Source organism: Neltuma alba, unplaced genomic scaffold (genome assembly GCF_004799145.2).
Source record: "Neltuma alba isolate B1F8T4 unplaced genomic scaffold, ASM479914v2 tig00012124_pilon, whole genome shotgun sequence".
NCBI lineage: Eukaryota > Viridiplantae > Streptophyta > Magnoliopsida > Fabales > Fabaceae > Neltuma > Neltuma alba.
This window is the reverse complement of record NW_021636676.1, coordinates 968,759-991,927: the sequence shown is the minus strand read 5'-3', so window position 1 is coordinate 991,927 and position 23,169 is coordinate 968,759. Positions and strand designations below refer to the sequence as shown.

Below are 23,169 nucleotides of genomic sequence, written 5' to 3'. Positions count from 1 at the left end.
GAAATACATAGAACACTTGTTTGGTTCAATGGACAATGATCAGAATCTCTCACTCCAGTGCCGGTAAGTTGCCTCAAAAGATTAAGGTGCAGTGCATAGAAAGATCACAATTTTAAGTCGAGATCCATCATTTATTGCTGATCTTTCAACTATTGAACTGAAATTCAGAGAAAGAACTAAAGAACATTAATAAGGGTACAGAGCTCTTCTTCGCAAGATCAGTCACAATAGTAACCACATTGTAGGTTTCTTTCTGTGGAGGAAAAATACATAGAACACTTGTTTGGTTCAACGGAAAATGATCAGAATCTCTACTCCAATGCCGGTAAGTTGCCTCGAAAGATTAAGGTGCAATGCATAGAAAGATCAAAATTTCAAGTCAAGATCTGTCATTTATTGCTGATCTTTCAACTATTGAACTGAAATTCAGAGAAAGAACTAAAGAATATTAATAAGGGTACAGAGCTCTTCTTTCTCAACAACACGACTAAAAAAGGGAAAAAAAAAAACTTGGTGACCTTTAAATACATTTCAGAATTTGTGGTTCAAACGATTATCATCACTTTTTTGGGGTTAAATTTTAAAATTTTCGAGACCAGACTGATGTACTGTAATCATTCGCAATCTGAATGAATAACAGAACAAACGCCTGCTGTGTCATGCACTGCCAAGGAAACAAAGTTATCAGCAAAAACAATAGATGGATTATGGATACATGGTACACTGTACCATATATTCCTCAAAGGAATATCATTATATTCTTCTTGGATGTCCTTAAATGCCCCTCATATATTAACGTATTGGGTGTAAAATACATGTACAGGGAAGCAGCTAATAATATGATGCATATTTTCTCATAATGGGAATCTATGAATATTTTAAATTGAAAGAATGGAATTAGCATACAATTGATTTAATGTTTTACCAATGAGAATTTGATATGAGTTTTAAATGGGATGAACGAACATTAAATACATGCATCTTCCAAATACTCCCCCAATATCCTTGCCTAATATAGGGAATTGGCAACTGTTACAATGCCGGTTACCATGGTTAAAATATAACCATAGTTGGGTTTTTTTGACTCCGGCCAAAAATAATGTAAAACTAGAATTTACAAGGTATTGCCATGCTATAAATATTAGATACATCCCAATGCAATTTTATGCATTTTTTACAGAGCGTATCTTTCTCTTGCTCAGGGTTAAAGGGATTTCGGTTTTTCACAAAAGGCACTCGAAAGTTGGGTTTTTTAATTGATGAGGGTGATCTCGGTGGTGTAAGCGGGCGCAAAATCAGAATTGTGATTAAAGCTTATCAATGGCATTACTGCATATCAAATCGCTGATAACAGGTGAATTTTTGCATCCCTCTTTACATTAACTCTCTGCTAGAATGGATTATCGTCGCTATTATGGCTGTTCGGTTATGAAGTTTGCTGATGATAGATATTATCTAGGGTTTAAAGTCAAAGACACTCAAATTGGGCATGTTCAACGTAAATTCTATAATGTTGCACAGACTTGGTTGAATTTTAAAATCGTTAAAGATAGTGGATTTGCTCAAGATACTCTTCAAAGAATGTTGGCCAAAAAATCACTCTTCAAGGAAATTATTTATTTGAGATGAGATGTTTATTTGGTCCTTTTCCCTTATACTTTGTTCATTGGGATAGCAGAATGAGCGAGCGTTCGCTTCAAAGAGAAGCAAGCTCTGAATTCTATGCCAAACGTAAAGCAAGTCACCAAAAACTGTTGTGTTGTCTCACATTTTGAAAATTTACCATATTTAATGTTTTTCCTTGCAGTAAAATGTACAAGTTAAGGTTTTGATTCATCAAAGTGTGTCTGATTTGGTCGTTCTATATTTTTTGATTGATTGGTATCCAAGAAGTGAAAATCCATGAAAAATCTATTTTGATTGTTGAAATTTGGTAGGAGTAGTTGAATAAGTTAAATCTTGTGTTTTACTTGATCATTTAGCCATTCGTTATGGTTCTGTATTAATGGAAAAAAAAAAGGACATAATTTTGGTGTTCTTTGATCATTGTTTATGATTTTCACTTGAGTAAAAGGCCTTTGTTCATGCAACTAAAGTTTTTAATTGACTAGAAAGGGTTTGGTTTGGTCTTTCTTTAGTTTGTAATTGGCAGGGATCCATATGCAAAAATTCATGGGAAATCTCTTGTCATGAAATTATGTTATGATTATTGTGGAAATTCAATGTTGAATGGTTGAATATGTTAGATATTGATCATTTAGTTGTTTACATAATGGCTCTGCATTAATGAACTAAGAGAAGCATTAGACATTACTTCGGTTTTCTTTAATCATTATTTCTGTTATTGAATTGATTAAAAGGCATTTGTTCCATTATCTGTTTAAATTTTCTTTCCTTTGTTGCTAAAGTTGCTCTATTTATTTGATTTATTAGGCTTCTATATTTGAATGAGGCACTTCTATTCTGTGCATGTGGAATTTTGGTCATCTGGAGCTACAAATTAGCGAGCATGGAATGTAATAAGGATGATGCCCTTAGGGCTAAGGAGCTTGCAGAGAAGAAGTTTCTGGAGATGGACCTTGCTGGGGCAAAAAGATTTGCCTTGAAAGCTCAAGACTTGTATCCAGGTCTTGGTGGTCTTTCTCAACTGTTGGCGACTCTTGAGGTGTATGTCTCTGCTGAGAAAAGAATAAATGGAGAAATTGATTGGTACAATGTCCTTGGAGTGGATCCCTTGGCTGATGATGAAACAATTCGAAGGCATTATAGGAAAATGGCTCTTGCTCTGCACCCTGACAAAAACAAATCAGTTGGTTCTGACGGGGCTTTTAAACTTATCTCTCAGGCTTGGAGTTTGTTCTCTGATAAAGGCAAGAGAATGTTCTATGACCAAAGGCGCAACTTATGGGGTTCATTTCAAGGAGTTCCAAATGGGAAGCCTTCTGTACCAGAAAGTCAGAATGGTTTCTTTAATATCTTCAATACGGCTAACTGGAAGGCTAGGGACCATGCAACTTCCGTTTATCCAAATCCTACTCCAGCACCCCCTGTGTCATTGAAGCAATCATTCTGGACCACTTGTGGTGCTTGCAGAACACAGTTTGAGTACCCTACAGTTTATCTCAACTGCAACCTTATGTGCAACTGTTGTCATAAGCCCTTTTTGGCCAGGGAGACACCACAACCACCTATGTACCGCAATGCCCTGCATGCAGAGAGACAGAAGAAGAAATTTAAATCGGCAAGAATGGAAGAGAATGGTTATGTTTCTGGAAGGACACCAACTTCTTCCATTAACTCACTAGAAAATTTATATGGGTCCCAGCCTTTCACTATGCCTGGTGGTACTCACAATATTCCAAGATCAGCTTTTTCTGCTGCCAAAGCTCCAAGTGATTTTGGGGTCACATCTGAGAATTTGAAGAGAGGGCGTGAGGATAGATCACCTCCTACCATGATGGGAAAAGCCCATTGTGGGAAAACTCATGCTTCTGAGACAACTGCTTACAATTCAGCTTCTCAACCGTCTTCTTTTGTTTCAAATACAATCCTGAAAGAAGATAGGCCATGGAAAAAAAGGAGCATTGATGAACATAGAGATGATAGCGATAAAAGAGAGGTGGAAACCAAAATGGCATCTCAAACCGAAGGAATAAGATTAGGTGGTGAATGTGGATTTTTGAAGGGTAATACTGGGACAGGGAGGGTTAATCCTGTGGGAAACTATAGACGTAATGGTATGAGGGATATGTCCCAGCAGAAATTAAAGATGGTGTTGATGGAAAAGGCTAGGAATGATATTCGTAGCAAGCTTAAAGAATTGAATTTTGCTTATGTGTCAAGGAAGATAGACAATTCAAGAAAACATGATCAGAAAGCCGAGGAGAAGGACAATGAAATGTCTAGGAATGGTGTGCAAAAAATTCAAGGATTTGTTGATTCTGAGACCACAGCCAAAAAGTCTTCCTCTGTTGGTCCTGAGGTGTCTACTTTCAAGGCGGTAGATTCTCTGTCTATGAGTGTTCCAGACCCTGACTTCCATAATTTTGATCATGACCGAACAGAGAAATCATTTGGGGAGAACCAGGTTTGGGCTGCTTATGATGATGATGATGGCATGCCTCGCTACTATGCTATGATTCATAGTGTGATATCCCGCAAACCTTTCAAAATGAGGATGAGTTGGCTTAACTCTAAAAGCAATGATGAATTGGCCCCAATCAAGTGGGTGAGTTATGGCTTTCCAAAGACTTCTGGGGATTTCTGGATTGGTAAGCGTGAATTGAATGGCTCTCTTAATTCCTTCTCTCACAGGGTTAAGTGGAACAAAGGCACTAGAGGGGTCATACAAATATATCCCAAGAAGGGTGATGTTTGGGCTTTATATAGAAATTGGTCCCTTGATTGGAATGAACTTACTCCTGATGAAATTGTACAAAAGTATGACATGGTGGAAGTGCTTGAAGACTACAATGAGGAACAAGGTGTGAATGTTGCTCCACTCGTTAAAGTTGCTGGTTTCAAGACAGTATTTCACCGGCATGAGGATTCAAGGAAGATCAAGAATATTCCAAGGGAGGAGATGTTTCGTTTCTCACACCAGGTTCCTTGCTACTCACTTACTAGTCAAGATGGTCATAATGCCCCTCCAGGTTGCTTGGAGCTCGATCCGGCTGCTGTACCTATGGAACTTCTTCAGGTAGTAACAGAAGATCTGCAGACAGTAACGACAGCTGAAAATTCTTCAGAAGATAGATTGGGGGATAGAGAGATTCCAAGAGATGGTGGTTTGGTTGAGAGCTGCCAGCCGACAAAGGAAGAAGATTTTCCCAAAAAGGTGATGGCTGAACCAATGAGAAAGGAGAATAGGCTGGAGAACTTGATTGTATATAGGCGGAAACGGGTAAGGGAAATGAGAGCTATTCAAGTGGCAAGTAATTGCTAATTACTGAACTGACTTGAGGAGATTCACAGTTCCATTGATAGTCAGAAAGTCGCAAAGATAGAAGTTTATTCAACAAATCATTAGATTACAATAATCAATTCTATGTAAATCAATGATTTGAACTTCCTCTATTCTTTATTTGCTTTATGTTTCTAGTGGGGAAAACAAAGGAGGTTTTAGATACAGATTTAGAGATTGATAAAGCATCTTTTTGCCGTCTGCATATAAGCTGGGGAGGTGCCCTCGAGACTGATTTGAGCTGAATGTGTGGCTTGAAGGCAGTCTAGAAGGCTGATGTAAATGACTTACTCTTGCTTTTATCAATCAAGATTCAGTTGTGGAACTTCATCTTTGGCTTTCTGATAGTTCTTAGATAATCCTCTATTTACCTTTATCATCGGTCAATTCTGCACATAGACTGCAAATTTCTTGTTACTTTCCTGAATCATAATGCTTCATAAATTTCTTGGATATCATGATTGAGTTTCATCATCAATTTATCACTGTCTTTCTCTTCTCTCTCCAATTCACACTTGCTCAAAAGCTACAAGTTTTTGCTATCAGTTAGGCGGGGGCGAGCAAGATGATTACTTGACTGATACTAGTGAGGGAATTGCAATATGGTTGTGGATTTTATTTTTGTTCATTTTTATGGAAGATCTAAATTTCAAACCCAATACTCGTATGTATTGAAGACATGTAAATAAATGCTCCCGTAAGTTTCATAGGTTAAGACAGCAGGGCAATAATGGTTGATCACATTGTAGATCTCTCACGTTGGAGGCAAATAGATAGAACACCTCAGCACGTGTTTGTTTTCATGGAAACTTATCAGAATATCTAGCATTCTAGCTTGTCTTTGTGATCTTTATGTACTGATGATAACATGTTTAAAGACTAGGTTCAGTACATGAACAATCACTTGTGTATAGTTAATCTATTATCTATCCAAATTTGATGCAAAAACTTCTGTCTAATGGCTGTTTAAAGACCACCATATACATTCGCACAAAAAACAAAGACCACCATAGACACTTTTTAATGTATGAATTCATAGATTATTGAAATATTTGTATATTTATAGTGATTGTTCCAGAAGTTGTATGTAACTATTTGTAGACAAGTGGTATATAACTTTTTAAAATCAAATATTGTTTTATCATCATCGCCCAAAGTATTAAGTTTTCGGATTTAAATAAAAAACTGAAATAAATTGATATATTATACAGAAAAAATATTTAACAAAAAAAAAAAGAACTGAATACGTGATTTGATCATTAATATATTCAATAAAGTATCTTGTTTGTGGATTATATAATTTTACCGACGAGGCAATTTTTTGATGAGTTAACAAATAAATATCGTGAATTCTTATATATTTCGTCTTTTATAAATATGTTGTATATATGATATATTGATATCAACGAGTCGATATAAATATCAATAAAACAATATGAAATCATAAATATATAATTTATAAGGAGTTATATTATTTATAAATTATAAATAATACTCCTCCGGTCCTAAATGTAAGACCCTTATACACGTATAAGGGTCTTACATTTAGGACCGGAGGAGTATGTTTTTTTAAGTTTTGCGCAAATTTTTTTATTCTTGCAAAAATTCCTTTTAAGTTTTTTTATTCAAAAACATCTAAATTAAATTGTTTATATTTATTATGTCAAATTCTCTAATAATAATAAATATAAGAATCGTTTTTGTTTTGGTAACTTTTTTTTTTTAGTATAAAAAAATTTAGATGAGTTGAGTCTCGATGACTCACCAAGGCTAAGGCATAGCTCGAGGCCCATAAAATGAGATTCAAACTCATAATCTTATAGGTTATGAGCTGATTTTTTACTAATTGGATCAGTTTTTGTTGGCTGTTTTGGTAAAATTGTAGTAGGAGTAATTGTGAAACAAAAACATTTGTAGTAGCAGCCCCAAAGAATTCATTGCAGATCGAATCCAGGTGAAGCCCAACTCAAGCGCCGACTTGGGTCTCGGACAAACTTCCGTTGTTTGCTTAAAGTGGTGCTTGAACTGTACCTGCTTGCTTTCACATCCGGACTTATTCTCCCTCCTATTCGCTCCTCGGCGTATCTTCGGTGAACTGCTCTCTCGCACCCTCTCGTTGTTTCTGCTCTCCCATGTACTATCCCTCGATTCTTCCTCCACTTATATGGTTCCTTTTTGTGTATGTGTGTGTGGATGTGCCCCTTCATTCATTTATATCTGACCGTTCGATATTAGATGTTTAATTATAGGTCGAAAAGATATTAGAGGTTTAATTTTGAATAGAAATTAATATATAATGTATCAATCCAATTCGTGAATACTGCGTTAATTGATTATATGCACACCTATTATTTGATAAATAAGAAATAGAGTACTATATGGGTGGAAAAACTGATCATCCCTTGTTCTCGTAGATGAGTTAGGTTGGGTAGAACATAGAATGGAAGAGCGCCTGACGGGGGCGATGGTATCAGGTGCAGCACGTGTACCTGGCGATTGAGAATTGACGGAGAAGAGGGAATAATTGCTGGCGGTGACAGCGTTGCCGAAGGCGAGGCAAAGTAAGTGGCTAGGGCCAATATCTGGGTGAGGCAGTTCGGCTGGGACTTGACGGTGAAGAGGGAATCAGCGCCGGAGGTGACAGCGTTGACAGAAGCGATAGAGAATTGGGGGATTTGAGTGCGTTCGAGGGTGAAATTTTTGCCTTCAAGGTTCGGATTCCATGCTCCTAAATCTCTCGTTCGATTCAACCTTTTATTGATCCGATTATGGTTATTTTCTTTGGCTATTACATTTGTGTGGAGCAAATAATTTCGTTTGAGTTAGAATGGACAATTTCATGATCTTTTGGCCGTGGGAATTTGTTATGCTTCTTTCCAAATAATTTTTCAGTCTATGAAAATGATGAGACTAGACAAGTTCTCTTGATCAGTCCATGCAAATACCTTTGATGTTCAGTGTATGCAAATAAATTTTCAGTCTGTTCCACTACTTCTGGGCAAACCTGGTACAGATTCCTATTTATCAACCTATTCCACTTCTTCATGGGCAGCTCCGCGAATTTATCTCCCTCTCCTTTCCTGGACCCAGCTCTGCCCCACCCCTGGCACGAAACATCTCTCCTCCTTTGGAAGGAAGCGTTCTTCCCTAGCTGCTGTCCTGTTTTCTCCCATTGTGCAACCTAATGGGCGAGCTGTGTGAAAACAAGCGGTTCCTGAATGGAAACTTTGCTTTTTGGGTCCAGAACATAACCTATATAAAGCAGCAGTAAAAGACGCTGTTTATTTCTGGAAATTTTGCTGAAACAAAAGCATGTCTGTTGGGCACAACCAACTGAAGTCTCCCCTCATAGTTTTTCCAACTTTTTGAGGTTTAAGTAACAGTTTACAGTTCCTTGCATGAATTATAACATATTGAAAGAAGCAAGGAGGGGTGTTTTTGTGGCTTGTGATATATTAATTTCTGTCTGTTTAGTGATCGCCTTCATTTATCAGTGATGTCACATGTTTTAAGGATGATGGAGATTGAGTATGTAAGAGCAAATAAATTATGACATCAAAGAGAACAAGAAAATTTGTAAAACTACCATGTAATCCGAAATTGAAGTCATGAAGGATATTAAACTTTAATATGGATTTCTTTTTTAGGAAATAAAGATATGTTTAAAGCTTGATTGTGTGATACATCGACTTTTTATTGCTATTTTTGTCCAGAACTTGGAGTCAACGCTCTATTGTGCACGTAGGGTTAAAAGATGGCCTGAATTTGACTTTCAACATCTATTTTCTGTTTAAAGTGCCAATGAACTGCCACCAAAGTTTCTGGCTGTCCTGTGTACTGTTTAGTGCTGTACTTTTTTAGAGGTTGAATTCCTAGTTTCTGTTCTGTATTTTGGTGCAGGACTGCTAATATTGGCTGTTTTTGTTCTTTGGTATTATTGATAGGCAGGATAAACCAATGTAATTGCTTATGAATCGTGATTTATGAGCTTATATACGAGAATAAGAAGTGCTGATGCAACATGAAAGAGGGAATGTTCATATTGAATATGCATTCAATTTGATACGCATACTACTCTAGCATTATTATCTTGCTCTCTTTGTTCGAAACATTTCAAAATGTGCCAAAATAACTCGAGGTTTTATGGGATCTTACTGATGTGAATGAAAATGATAGTTTGCATTTTATAGTATAATTTACACTATAAAATGGATCTTATAGTTAGGACCGGAGTAATATTTATTATGGACATCTTATTTCACATTAGAAATGCTTGTTTCAGATTCCTCTGTTTTTTTTTTTTTTTTAAATTTAAATGTCGTTGACTTTTCATGTGTTAATTTTCTGAATACACCCACATCCTACATGTTCGAATCTTAAAATTTTAAAAATCATTTTATCTTATATGTTATACCATGCCATACTCACTACATGACTTAATTCCTTACCTTCTTGGTTGCTGAGTTATGGTTCAATACTTATTCATATAATTATATTGCATATTTGTTTTATATGTGATATTTCAAATTATTATTAATTTGGCATTAAAAATGTTACAATTGGGTACAGTTTTTGATTCATTATTCCAAAATTAGGCTATGGTCCGTCATATCCGGACATTCAAAAGCTGCAACATGTCCTTTGGAACATTACTGTTATGGGTATCATTCAGAATGAACTAGGTAAACTGCCTGCATGAAAATTCTTGCCTGGCAACATTTTTGTTACCTGCGATGGGTTTTTCACAAGAAGATTTGGAAGAAGGAACTGAAAAAAGAAGAAGAAGAAGAAGAAACATATATTGGAGATAAAGATGGATATTTTCATGGGATCTAGAACCCGTATGAAGAATGTTTTGCTAACCATGCATCATCTTGAGCAAGTTGGAGCCCCGCGAATGCCCCTATTGTGTTGCTTTTCTCTGCCATTTCTCACTGTACCCTTACAATAAGTAGCCCCCACCATTGCTCTCCTTAAAATAGATGCCGTTTATCACCATGCCCTAACGAACCCTCAATCAGAGAAGGATTGGCAATTAGATTCAGAGTTCTTTCCGCATAGCATCATTTCTCAACACCACTGTATGTTTTACAGAACCCCTGGCTCCTGAGTTAGATGAAGCTGAGGCCTCATTTTTTGGACCATCATCTCATTTTGTAATGTTGTCCTGAGAGGGGTAAACCAATTTATTAGATATAGTTTATGCTTTTTTGGTATAGGAGATAGGTTTGTGTGATTGAGATTTGAAATTCTGTGTTGAGCATGTGTTGGGCATTATTATTCACGCATGCCTGTCTTTTGAACATGAAATTAAAACATGTATCCATTTCTTTATTGAGTTTAAGTTGTTTATATCAGTCTAATGTGTCATTGGTGGTGCCTCTCAGAGTTCAAATGCTTGTATTTGTTCCTCTCCGTTTGTTATCATGCTGCCTTTGTCATTTTTCTCCTCGCTTATTATATCCCTTTCATCACTCTCAGATTTTGGAATGCAAGATTTTGGAGTTTGAAACACATATCCTTTTGCTTGCAGTAAGTTTTTTTCAGTGGAAGCTAGTGTGCTTGGCCTTCTGTATAGTATGGAGCAAGAAGGAAAGAAGGACATTGAGAATCCTCCAGATGCATCTTCTAAACCTGAGTTACTGGAAATGGATGACAGCAGGAAGGATGCTGAATCAACAGAGAAAAATAACAGCAAGCAGCATGCAGAGTCATCAGAAAAGGATGACAGCAAGAAGGATGCAGAGTCATCAGAAAAGGATACCAGCAGTAAGGATGCAGAGTCATCAGAAAAGGATAGCATCAGGAAGGATGCAGAGTCATCAGAAAAGGATAGCAACAAGAAGGGTGCAGAGTCATCAGAAAAGGATAGCAACAAGAAGGGTGCAGAGTCATCAGAAAAAGATAATAAGATGAAGGATGCAGAGGTTGCACCTGAGGGAACTAGTAAAACAGGTTCAAGCGACAAGAATACCCCACGACTGTTAAAGGCTCGACCTAAAATTGTCAAGAAGTCTCCGGGTGGGAGTTTGAAGACCAAAAAGACCAAAGGGGCTCAAGGGGATACAGGGAATGTGGAGCAAGAAGAAAGTAGGAAGGATGTTGAGAATTCTCCAGATTTGTCTTCTAAATCTGAGTCTTTTGAAAATGATAACAGCAAGAAGGATGTAGAGTCATCAAAAACAGATAATGGCAGGGGTGCAGAGTCATCAGAAAGGGATATTGGCAAGGATGCAGAGTCATCAGAAAAGGATAATGGCAAGGATGCAGGGTCGTCAGAAAAGGATGACTGGAAGAAGAATGTGGAGTCATCAGAAAAGGATGACAGCAAAAAGGATGCGGGGTCATCGGAAAAGGATGACAGCAAAAAGGATGCAGAGTCATCGGAAAAGGATGACAGCAAGAAGGATGCGGATTCATCAGAAAAAGATAACATGAAGGATGCAGAGAATTCCTCCAAAGGATCTGGTCAACCAGGGACAAGTGACAAGAATAATCCTCAATCATTAAAGGCTAAACCAAAAATTGTGAAGAAGTCTCTGGTTCGTAGATTGAAGACCAAAGTGAGTAAAGGCGTTCAAGGAGACATTGGGCATATGGAGCAAAAAGAAAGCGGGAAGGACACTGAAAATTCTCTAAATATGTCTCCAAAGCCCAATTTGTCAGAAATAGATAAAAGCAAGAAGAATACAGAGTCATCAGGAAAAGGTAGCATCAAGGATGCAGAGAATGCCCCCAATGAATCTAGTCAACCAGAGTCAAGTTGCAAGAATTCCCCACAATCATTAAAGGCCAAATCTAAAATTGTCAAGAAGTCTCAGGTTGGTGGATCCAAGGCCAAAAAGACTAATGGTGTTCAAGGGGACACCGGGAATAAGGAACAACAAGAAAACAGGAAAGACAGTGAGCATCCACCAAATGTGTCTTCTAAATCTGAGCCATCAGAAAAAGATAACAGCAAGAAGGATGCTGAGAATCCTCCTGTAGGATCTAGTAAAATTGAGTCAAGTGACAAGAATACCCCACAATCATTAAAGGCCAACCCTAAAATTGTGAAGAAATCTCAGGCCAGTAAATTTAAGACAAATAAGAATAAAGTTGCTCAGAAGATTTGGGAAAAACAAAGGAGGAAGAATAAGAAACTATGGAGAAGCTCAGATAAAAAAACTTCACTAGGCACCCGACTGAAGAGAACTACTGATGAACAGCCTGAGAAGAACCAGAGGTATGAGAGCAATAAGGTGGACTGGCATAATAGGAGCAATGCCATGAGTAAAAAGAGTAAAGGTAGGGATGGTGGAATTAGAAAGAGTCAATCAAATGAGAAAAACAGAGAAAAACTTGGTGGCTTAATCTTTATGTGCAATGCAAAGACGAAACCCGATTGTTTCCGTTATCGTGTCATGGGTGTTTCAGCTGGTAAAAAAGATGTTGTTTATGGAATCAAGCCAGGGCTGAAGCTTTTTCTGTATGATTTTGATCTTAAGCTGTTGTATGGGATATACCAGGCAACATCTTCTGGTGGCATGAAACTGGAACCAAGAGCTTTTGAGGGTTTGTTTTCTGCTCAGGTTACGTCTTCTTTCCCCTGTTTATGTTCTCAATTGGTTTTGGCTGAGATTCTTGTCTGCTAAGTTGAGATTTACGTGCTGATGGTTTGAACCTTTAGGTGCGATTCTCCATCGACAAGGATTGTTATCCGCTACCCGAGAGCGTTTTCAAAAGGGCTATCAAGGAAAATTACAATGAAAAGAACAAGTTCAAAACAGAACTTACTGTTAGACAAGTGAGATTCAAATGTTGCCTCTTTTGGTTTCCCACCTTTTTGTCGAATTGTCATCTTTGATTATATTCAAATATTATGATTCAGGTTAGGAAGCTGACAGAGCTATTCCGACCAGCAGGAATTCATTCTACTTTGCGCCCTGCCCGCTCCCCTCCAAAGGTGACTGTCCGGGATAGGGAAGTTCGTGATGGTGTAAGGGGATCAAGGCTACATTCCCAGAGGGAACGGCCTGTCAGAGAATATTATGCCAATAGCCATTTGAATAGTTATAATGGGCTGCCTGATGGAAGAGATCACCGGATTGAGCAGAGAGAGGAAGTTCCTCGCCGGATTGAACAGAGAGAGGAAGTTCCTCGCCGGATTGAACGGAGAGAGGAAGCTCGTCGTGATTTATTTCTTACCGAGAGGGACTATCGAGCTTATGGTTTACAAGGAGATAGAAGTGTTGTAGATCCTCCATCTCATGTCAATCCCAGGTTGGATCGTTACGAGAGAGACTATGAAAGGGATCGCCGTCAACATGTGGGCCCTATCTACGGGGACAATGTCCTTGTACATGCAGAAACACTTCGCCCTGATCCTCCTTATTTGGATGAGACCAAGTATCAGGCCTACAGTCGTGGTACAAGACATGACTATGCAAATGATCTATATCATCACTATCACCACAGTACTTCATCAAGGGACTCGTATATACCACCACCCTTGGCTAGAGAGGAAATCCCTTCAAGTTCTTACTTTGCTGGTGAAAGAACCTTGGCTAGGGCTGATGAACACCTTCGGAGGAGAGAAACTGGTCAAGATAGGCGATATTCAACGTACTCAGCTGAAGCTCTGTCAGAATATAACCGGACCCAGCACTACAATGGGACCAGGCCAGACGATGCGCCAATCCCAGTCTCATCTCGTTATTCTTTTGCTGGCCCTTCGTACTCCTATCGCTAATTTACATGTGCGTCTTTACTCTCTTTCCAGATTTCCTGAAGATTATTATCCTTGATATTTATTCACTGTTATCTTGAAGATTATTGTCCTTGTCATGATAAAGTCACTGTATTAGCCTAGTTTTACTGTACTAGCCAAGATTTTTATTTTTATCCCAGGCTTCTTCGGTGGCTGTAAATTTTGGGAGTTTTGATTCAGGGATGATACTTGGCAACAGTGTAGAACATGCTGGATCTTAGGAGTGGCCAGTTCAACGGTAATAAACAATCAAATGAAAAGAAGACAATTTTATTTAAAGATGGAAAGAAATATCAATTTTACATTTTCTGACGTAAAATTGATTTTGCAAGATCAATATTCCATTTTATTTGGTTCAATGGAACGCTGAATCATATCAAGAAAAGCAATGGTTTACAAGAGGTCCAAGGAATACATCAAGGTCTTTAATCATCTGCCAATGTTTCATTATTTTAGGTTGCTGGAACTTTCTTATAGTAGGATAACTTCGAAAAAGTTCAAATATCCAATCAATGCCTTGTGATTTATCTATCATTCCTTGTGGTTTAATTCTATTAGGCTTGAATGGTCAAAAAACAAAAAAACAAAAAAATCATTAGGCTTGCTTCAGCATGTGAGGGGGACAATACTGTGTTGGATATATATGAAATTCATATCAGGTTTTTTATTTTTGCAAAAGGAAATATCTATAAAGTGTTCTTTTACTCTTCTAAAGTCTAACGCACTGTCAGTTTTATTTTAGAAAATGACATTAAAATTTAAAATATTAACAAAATATTTACAAATGCTAAGATTAAAAAAATGATTGGTAACAATATTATTTGGAACTAATAACATTAAGAGTAGAAAATTAAGAAAATATTTTATAAAATTAAGTGATTAAATTAAAACATGTATAAAGTTGGAATAGAAAATGTGTATTTTTTTAAATTTTTTTTAGGGCCAACTATTGTGGGCATTTTTGGAGACCACTCAAAATATTCGAATGAGGAGACGCTTGATGGAAGGAATTCCAAGTTAAAAATACAGAAACGGCAGAAGTTTCTCTATGTGCGTCGCCCAAAAAGTCTCGATACGCCCGAAAAGCGAGACGCAACCATTAACGTTGAAGCCGATCGCACCATTCATCATTCACCATCGAATACATCAGTAATGGAGAATCACCAGCAAGCCCCACCTCCCTCCGCTTACCCACCTCAGCCCCCTGCTCCTCCTTCTTCCTTCCACCACCTTCTTCAACAACAGCAACAGCAGCTTCACACCTTCTGGACCATCCAGCGCCAAGAGATCGAGCATGTCAACGATTTCAAGAACCACCAGCTCCCTCTCGCTCGCATCAAGAAGATCATGAAGGCCGACGAGGACGTCCGCATGATCTCTGCCGAAGCCCCCATTTTGTTCGCCAAGGCCTGCGAGCTCTTCATCCTCGAGCTCACCATTCGATCCTGGCTCCACGCCGAAGAGAACAAGAGGCGCACTCTCCAGAAGAACGACATCGCCGCCGCTATCACCCGCACTGATATTTTCGATTTCTTGGTCGATATTGTGCCTAGGGACGAGATCAAGGACGAGGCTGCCCTTGGTGGAATGATGGGGGCACCCGCGAGCGGTGTTCCTTACTACTATCCGTCTATGGGCCAACCTGCCGGCCCTCCCGGGGGCATGATGATTGGACGGCCTGCGGTGGATCCCACCGGAGTCTACGCGCAACCGCCTTCCCAAGCGTGGCAGTCAGTGTGGCAGACGGCGGCGGATGATGGATCCTACGGCAGCGGCGGGAGCAGTGGACAGGGCAATCCTGATGGTCAGAGGTAGGACCTTGCTTTATTTTCATTCGTGAAACGAGTTTGATAAAAAGGATTCTCTTTCCGTTTGGTACTTTCTTTAAACCTTGCTGATCTTCCGTTCTTTCCTTCTTTCTTTTTTCTTTTTCTTCTTTCTGGAAGGGCAAGCATAAACTTGAAAGTTCCGTTCTTTCAATTCTATTATTACGTTAGAAGTTGGGATAAAATTTCTTTGTTTCTAATTGAACACATGACACATCTAATATGTTTTACCAATAAATTTGAGGGGCTGTGATGAAGGGTAACTTAAATGAGGGTGCATGCCTATAGACGCTGGGGTCATTTTCAGTTTGATATTGAGTTAGCTGGACACTCCTGCATTTGATAAATATGAAGTTTGACTAACATTTCAAGAGTGAAATCTATGAACGTTTTGAAGATTGCACCCCCTCCCTTTCTGAACATGTCTTTTGCAAATTGATGTTGGAATAGCCTAAATCAGAAGAATCACCAATTTTTTTAGCTAAGGAAGACTTTGCACGCAGGTTGTGCATGTAGATCTCTCTCAGGCTAGAAATAATACTAGGAAATGTTCACTTTTTTTACCAATGTGCCAAGGCAATAGTCATATTAGGATTGTTTTGAAATGGAAGTATGGTTGGTAAAAGCTGTATGGTACTCTATTCATTATATATTTGTTAGTGGGACCGAGATGGAGATGGAATATGTAAATTTAAATACTTAATGATGTTGGGTTGGAAAATGTTCTTTTATAATTGGCAATGCCAATTTGAGATATTTACAAGTTTGTCCTCTTAAGATGCACACAAGACACATCAGAGGCGTGTTGCCAATAAAGTTGATGGAATATTATTAGTAGTAACTTAAGTGGGATTGCATGCCTGTGGACACTGGAGTCATATTCAGACAGATTGAATTTGCGGGAGCTTTGTGCCTTAGATAGCTATGAAGCTTAGATAGGTAACTAGATAACACTTCAAGATTGAAACCTAGCAACTAGGTGATTTTTGGGAAGATGGGAATAGCCTAACACGGATTTATTGTGCAAAGAAAACTTTTTCACATTGAGAATACTTGTAGCCTCTCTTTCTGGAGTAGGAAAGGTATGATATGAGAGGGTTGGTGAAGATTCTTGATATCGCAAATGTTCTTTTTCAGTGTGATTGAGAAATTTTAACTTTTGTAGTTATTTAATTAGGTGATAAACATGCCTTTCTTCCTGCTGCCCCAGATCTGAAGAGTGGGAAGACAGAGATTCTTTTTGTTTTTCCTCCCTGAGCCTTAAAGATAAAAGTTCATGCTGCTTTTTGTTCTGTTGTTGATGTTTTGGTGTTGGCGCTTGATTACATTTAGCATCTTGAGCTCTCATTCTGTCAGATGGCATTACGTGGGCAAACTCTGTTATAGTTGGAGCATCTTAAGTTTGGGATTAGTTTATGCCTATTTTCTGTGCTTTATTATGTTCTTCTTTTTCGTCCATGTTGTGTGACTTACTCTAGAGAATGATAGTTAATCCCATAGTTCCTTGTTAATCAGTGCAGCCGGAATGTGTAATTCCTTACTGTTATTAACTTCTTAAACTTGTAAATATTTCCCTTTTGAAACAGAGATGGAGTAACTAGATGGAGTCTTTGGGTTTCAAGTAGTTCAACTAGATTGCTTTTGAGTATTTATGTCCGTTCCCAGAATTAAAATGGGTGGCTAGCTTAAATCTGTGTCTGTGTAACATAATGATTCAAATGTTATGAACATAAAGGTTATAGCTCAGTATTTCCTATTGTTGAGTGTGTAGAATCTTTAAGAATGTGAACTAGTTAATATGCTTCGTTCCCTTCAACTTTAACTGCGTTTGCTGCAATAATGCGTGCCCTGGCATACCTTCATATATTGTCGACTGCCAGCAGTAGTATATTTGATCTGCTGCTACTCTAAATTTAGGATGCTTTGGTAAGTCGTAGGCATTAGCAAAATAGATGACTTTGCGGCGTGTTGTGGCATCATAATCTTGACAGAGATATGAAGAGAGAATAATGAAGAGATAGAGAACAGAGGGGTAGAAAGAGACTGAGAAGGGAGAGAAGATTCAAGAGAGAAGAACAATCCGAGAGGGGTCGTTAGAGAGTTAGAAACTGAGTAATACACTGAATCGTTCATTCTAATCACATTATGGAAATACGATTGAGTGATCTATTTATAGCCTTAGGTGTCTAACGGGTACTTCTTACAACTACCCTACCTAACTTTTATATTTATTTTATTATTATACAACACGGGGCATGAGAATTATTTTCAAGAGGATGGTTGAAATGCTTTTCTGCTTTAGCATCTGGATTTTATGGCATTAGCCATGTGAATTTAAATTTGTTCAAGGTAGTACCGAGAGGGATTCCATTCTGGAATGTGTCTTGATTGGCGTGTTTCTTTCTTTCCTAAAGATTAATGCTTTTATGATCTTCTTTCTAGGGAATCCGCGCTTACTAACCTTTTTTTGGCCTGTTGTGCATACTGATGACTGAAAATGATTTCTGATTCAACCTGTGGTTTCTTTTGCCTTCTCTGCAGTTAACTGACTGAACTGAAGATGACTGTTTGAGGTGACAATGCAAAGATGTTGGTCTCATGCAATGGTGCTTGGAAATTTTCTATCCCTTATGATTTAGGAAATGATATTTAACAAATCTGTTGAACTTGATTCAACAACTGAACAAGAGAGGATATTTGAGTTTATGTACAAATATCTCACAACCAACGACCACGATTTGCTATGGGGGGGCTGCGTTTTATTGCACTGGGAATAGTATTACACTGTTCTGCTTAAATTAAATCGGTGCCTTTCGAGCATCGGAGTATAGGAGTTGTGCGTGGGTCCAAACTTTCTGGATGAACAGAATTTGGTTTAAGTAACTTTAACATATTTTTGAAATTAAAAAAATGTCAAATATCTCGTTAAAAAGAGATCGCAAATGGAAATCAGATGTCGTCTTGGGTGCAGACGTGAAGCACAGGAAAGGGTGGGTTAGATTTTAATTTAGTGTCATTGTAAAAGGTTCGCTTTTGAGGTATTTGGACGTGAGCTTCCTTGTTGGAGAAAAATTGAAACCAAAAGGTTATTATCACAGACCAGTGGAAGCAGTGAAAATGTGAAATGTGAATAATAATGATTTTTTCAATTGTTTTACAAAATGAAAGCGATGCAAAGGATTTGGACCCAAGTGGGCTTCCACTTGATATGTCACATGACATATCGAGTCTGTTTGAAACAGTTTATAAGTAGTTTATAAATAGTTTTTTAATAATAATTTATGGAATACAAGGCAAATACGTGAGAAGAGTTTTATCTCAGTTTATGTGAAATATATTTATAGGGGATTTTTTAACCTTTCCCACACAAGCGTGCGCTGTAATCAACAAGCAGACAAAACAGAATTGCCAACATTTCTCATTCTCCGCATTGACTATTTTACCCTTGCATTCATTCTTCACTCTCCGATTCGCCCTCCTTGTTGGGCAGCTTTGACGCAATTTGCATGCGGCCCACCATTTGTGTCTTTCTGTTGGCTCACCCGATCTATTTTAAATTTTAAATTAAATCTATGGTTAATATAATTTTTTGTCTTTAAAATTTAGACCTATTTTGATTTTGGTTGTAAACTGATGTTTTTGTTTATAGAATTTGCAAAAACTGTATTTTTGTGATGTGTTCTTTTTTTCTCTTCTTCTATTATTCACAAAAAATCCAACCATTTAATATCATTTATGGTTTTAAAAACTAACATTTTAAAATAGACTAAATTTTAAGGACTAAAATCTCGAATTTGAAATTTGGGAAACCAAAATCAGGTTTAAAGTGCAAGAACCAAAAAATTATTTTGACCCTTAAATATATCACAAAAATTAAAATTACAAATTTTCAAATAATAATTACTAATTTTATAAAGTTGTAATTTTAAAAAGACTTAAGTAATAATTTTTTGAAAATATGATAGTATGATACTACCTCTGGATTCTAATATGAGAATTAGACAAAAATTAATTAATTTTTATGACATATGGATTTTTTTAAAAAAAAATCTCTGTCTATCATATTTATTTAAACTGCCCTTTCATGAAAATGTATTAACATGTTCTTATTTCTTAAATGATGATCATTGCCTCAGTAATGATAATTTTTGAAATATTCTTATATAATTTTTTTTTTGAAGTTTTGGATTTATATTATTATTATTGTCGTCGTCGTCGTCGTCGTCGTCGTCTTCTTGTCTTTCTACTGGCTCACCCTTTCTCTTTAAAATTTGGGCCTATTTTGATTTTGGCTATAAACTCATGATTTTTGTTTATAGAATTTGCGACATTTGCATTTTTGTGATGTGTTTTTTTTTCTTCTTTTCTTCTATTATTAAAAAAAATCCAATCATTTAATCATTTATAGCATTTCAATAGATACTGTTATTCCTTTAAGGACTAACATTTTAACATAGACTAAATTTTAAGGAATAAAATCTCAAATTTAAAATTTCAGAGACCAAAATCAAAACAAGTTTAAATTGCAAGAACCAAAAAAATATATTGACCCTTAAATATATCACAAAAATTAAAATTATAAATTTTCAAATGATAATTACTAATTGTATAAAGTTGTAATTTAGAAAAAGACTTAAGTATTAATTTTATGAAAATATGGTAGTATGATACTACCTCTGATATCTGATATAAGAATTAGACAAAAATTAATTAAGCTTTATAATATATGGATTTTTTAAAAAAATTATACCTATCTATCATATTTATTTAAACTGCCCTTTCATAAAAATGTATTAACATGTTCTTATTTCTTAAATGATGATCACTGCCTCACTAATGATAATTTTTGAAATATTCTTATATAATTGTTTTTTGAAGTTTTGGATTTATGTTATTATTATTGTCTTTTTGTTGGCTCATCCTTTCTATTTGAAATTTTAAATGAAATTTATGATTAATATTTTTTTTTTGTTCTTAAAATTTGGACCTATTTTGATTTTGGCTGTAAACCGATGGTTTTTGTTTATAGAATTTGCGACAACAACATTTTTGTAATGTGTTCGCTTTCTCTCTTCTTTTATTACTCACAAAAAATCTAACCATTTAATATCATTTATGGCATTTCAGTAGATACTATTACTCCTTGAAGAACTAACATTTTCAAATGAACTAAATTTTAAGGACTAAAATCTCGAATTTGAAATTTAGGAGACCAAAATCAAAACAGATTTAAATTGCAATGACCAGGAAATTATATTGACCCTTAAATATATCACAAAAATTAAAATTATAAATTTTCAAATAATAATTACTAGTTTTATAAAGTTGTAATTTAGAAAAGACGTAAATAATAATTTTTGGAAAATATGATAGTACGATACTACCTGTGGTTTCTAATATGAGAATTAGACGAAAATTAATTAAGTTTTATAATGTATGGATTTTTTTTCTGAAAACATCTCTATCTATCATATTTATTTGAACGGCCCTTTCATAAAAATGTATTAAGATGTTCTTATTTATTAGATGATGATCATTGCCTAACTGATGATAATTTTTGAAATATTCTTATATAATTGTTTTTTGGAGTTTTGGATTTATATTATTATTATTATTTTTGTCTTCTTGTCTTTTTGTTGGCTCACCCTTTCTATTTGAAATTCTAAATTAAATGTATGATTAATATAATTTTTTCTTTAAAATTTAGACCTATTTTGATTTTGGCTATAAACTGACGGTTTTTGTTTATGGAATTTGCGAAAACTGTATTTTTGTGATGTGTTCTTTTTTTCTCTTCTTCTATTACTCACAAAAAAATCCAACTATTTAATACCGTTTATGGCACTTCAGTAGACATTGTTAAGGACTAACATTTTAAAATAGATCAAATTTTAAGAACTAAAATCTCGAATTTGAAATTTAAGAGACCAAAATCAAAACAGGTTTAAATTGCAACGACCAAAAAATTATATTCACCCTTAAATATATCACAAAAATTAAAATTATAAATTTTCAAATAATAATTACTAGTTTTATGAAATTGTAATTTAGAAAAGACTTAAGTAATAATTTTTGGAAAATATGATAGTACGATACTACCTGTGGTTTCTAATATGAGAGTTAGACAAAAATTAATTAAGTTTTATAATATGTGGATTTTTTTTAAAAATATCTCTATCTATCATATTTATTTGAACTGCCCTTTCATAAAAATGTATTAACATGTTCTTATTTCTTAAATGATGATCATTGCCTAACTGATGATAATTTTTGAAATATTCTTATATAATTGTTTTTTGAAGTTTTGGATTTATATCATCGTCATCATCATCATCCTTGTCCTGTTGTCTTTTTGTTGGCTCACCCTTCCCATTTGAAATTTTAAATTAAATGTATGATTAATATAATTTTTTATCCTTAAAATTTGGACCTATTTTAATTTTGGTTGTAAATCAACAGTTTTTGTTTATAGAATTTGCAACAACTCTATTTTTGTGATGTGTTCTTTTTTCTCTTCTTCTATTATTCATAAAAACTCCAACCATTTAATATCATTTGTGGCACTTTAGTGGATACTGTTACTCTTTTAAAGACTAACATTTTGAAATAGACTAAATTTTAAGGACTAAAATCTCAAATTTGAAATTTGGAAGACCAAAATCAAAATAGGTTTAAATTGTAAGGACCAAAAAATTATATTCACCCTTAAATATATCACAAAAATTAAAATTATAAATTTTTCAATAATAGTTACTAATTTTATAAAGTTGTAATTTCAAAAAGACCTAAGTAATAATTTTTTGAAAATATGATAGTACGATACTTCCTTTGGTTTCTAATATGAGAGTTAGACAAAAATTAATTAAGTTTTATAACATATGGATTTTTTTCTCCTAAAAATATCTCTATCTATCATATTTATTTAAACTGCCCTTTCATAAAAATGTATTAACATGTTCTCATTTCTTAAATGATGATCATTGCCTAACTGATGATAATTTTTGAAATATTCTTATATAATTTTTTTTTGAAGTTTTGGATTTATAGTATTATTACTAATATTATTGTCTTTTTTTCTTTTTGGTGGCTCACCCTTTCTATTTTAAATTTTAAATTAAATATATGATTAATATAATTTTTTGTCCTTAAAATTTGTTGGCATACCTTTATGGATTGTCGACTACCAGCAGTAGTACATTTGATCTGCTGCTACTTTAAATTTAGGATGTTTTGGTAAGTCATGGGCATTAGCAAAATAAATGACTTTGCCGGGTGTTGTGGTATCATAATCTTGACAGAGAGAGGAAGAGGGAATAATGGAGGGATACAGAACAGAGGAGTAGAAAGAGACTAAGAAGGGAGAGAGGATTCAAGAGAGAAGAATTATTAGAGCTGATAATATGGATTGAGTTTGCTGGCTCAACCTACCAACCTGCCAAGAAGTGACGAGTTGGGTTGATGAAAATCAAACTTGTTTTAAAATGGATCTTTTGAACCCGTAACTGCCGAGACCGAACTCGCGACAGGCTAACCTACAGGGTTGGCGAGGTGGCCCATTTTATTTTTTTATTTTTAAAAAAATTTTCCTCCCTCAAATATAATTATGTTTACTCCTTTGGTCCTTTATCTCA

At 35.7% G+C, this 23,169-nt stretch overlaps 3 protein-coding genes across 4 annotated transcripts; all 3 read left to right on the top strand.

Annotated features, from left to right (window-relative positions):
• The first annotated feature begins 605 nt into the window (after window positions 1–605).
• Window positions 606–18,368, top strand: LOC114723116 (nuclear transcription factor Y subunit C-1-like). 2 transcript variants are annotated; one of them, XM_028909271.1, is made up of 3 exons: window positions 606–610; window positions 14,863–15,523; window positions 18,080–18,368. In XM_028909271.1, exons 2-3 carry the CDS (start codon window positions 14,865–14,867, stop codon window positions 18,081–18,083), a joined length of 663 nt encoding a protein of 220 aa, XP_028765104.1. In that variant the 5' UTR covers window positions 606–610; window positions 14,863–14,864; the 3' UTR covers window positions 18,084–18,368. The 2 variants fall into 2 exon arrangements, with proteins under 2 accessions (XP_028765104.1, XP_028765103.1); XM_028909270.1 differs by lacking the exon at window positions 606–610 and adding an exon at window positions 13,870–13,950 and having other exon boundaries at window positions 14,653–15,523.
• On the top strand, window positions 1,236–5,291 carry LOC114723113 (uncharacterized). Its single transcript, XM_028909268.1, has 2 exons — window positions 1,236–1,354; window positions 2,434–5,291. Exon 2 carries the CDS (start codon window positions 2,510–2,512, stop codon window positions 4,943–4,945), a length of 2,436 nt encoding a protein of 811 aa, XP_028765101.1. The 5' UTR covers window positions 1,236–1,354; window positions 2,434–2,509; the 3' UTR covers window positions 4,946–5,291.
• Window positions 6,995–13,991, top strand: LOC114723112 (uncharacterized). The gene is made up of 4 exons (XM_028909267.1): window positions 6,995–7,097; window positions 10,497–12,534; window positions 12,633–12,749; window positions 12,834–13,991. Exons 2-4 carry the CDS (start codon window positions 10,543–10,545, stop codon window positions 13,692–13,694), a joined length of 2,970 nt encoding a protein of 989 aa, XP_028765100.1. The 5' UTR covers window positions 6,995–7,097; window positions 10,497–10,542; the 3' UTR covers window positions 13,695–13,991.
• Window positions 18,369–23,169: the final 4,801 nt, after the last annotated feature.

What these genes read in the sequence shown, in the direction of transcription:
- LOC114723116 (XM_028909270.1), top strand. Translation starts at nt 13,920, where the DNA reads ATGCTGGATCTTAGGAGTGGCCAGTTCAACG. An exon ending in TAGGAGTGGCCAGTTCAACG is followed by an intron (nt 13,951 to 14,652) that starts GTAATAAACAAT and finishes AATTTTTTTTAG; the next exon opens with GGCCAACTATTGTGGGCATT.
- LOC114723112 (XM_028909267.1), top strand. Translation starts at nt 10,543, where the DNA reads ATGGAGCAAGAAGGAAAGAAGGACATTGAGAATCCTCCAGATGCATCT. An exon ending in AGGGTTTGTTTTCTGCTCAG is followed by an intron (nt 12,535 to 12,632) that starts GTTACGTCTTCT and finishes TTGAACCTTTAG; the next exon opens with GTGCGATTCTCCATCGACAA. An exon ending in CAGAACTTACTGTTAGACAA is followed by an intron (nt 12,750 to 12,833) that starts GTGAGATTCAAA and finishes ATTATGATTCAG; the next exon opens with GTTAGGAAGCTGACAGAGCT.
- LOC114723113 (XM_028909268.1), top strand. Translation starts at nt 2,510, where the DNA reads ATGGAATGTAATAAGGATGATGCCCTTAGGGCTAAGGAGCTTGCAGAG.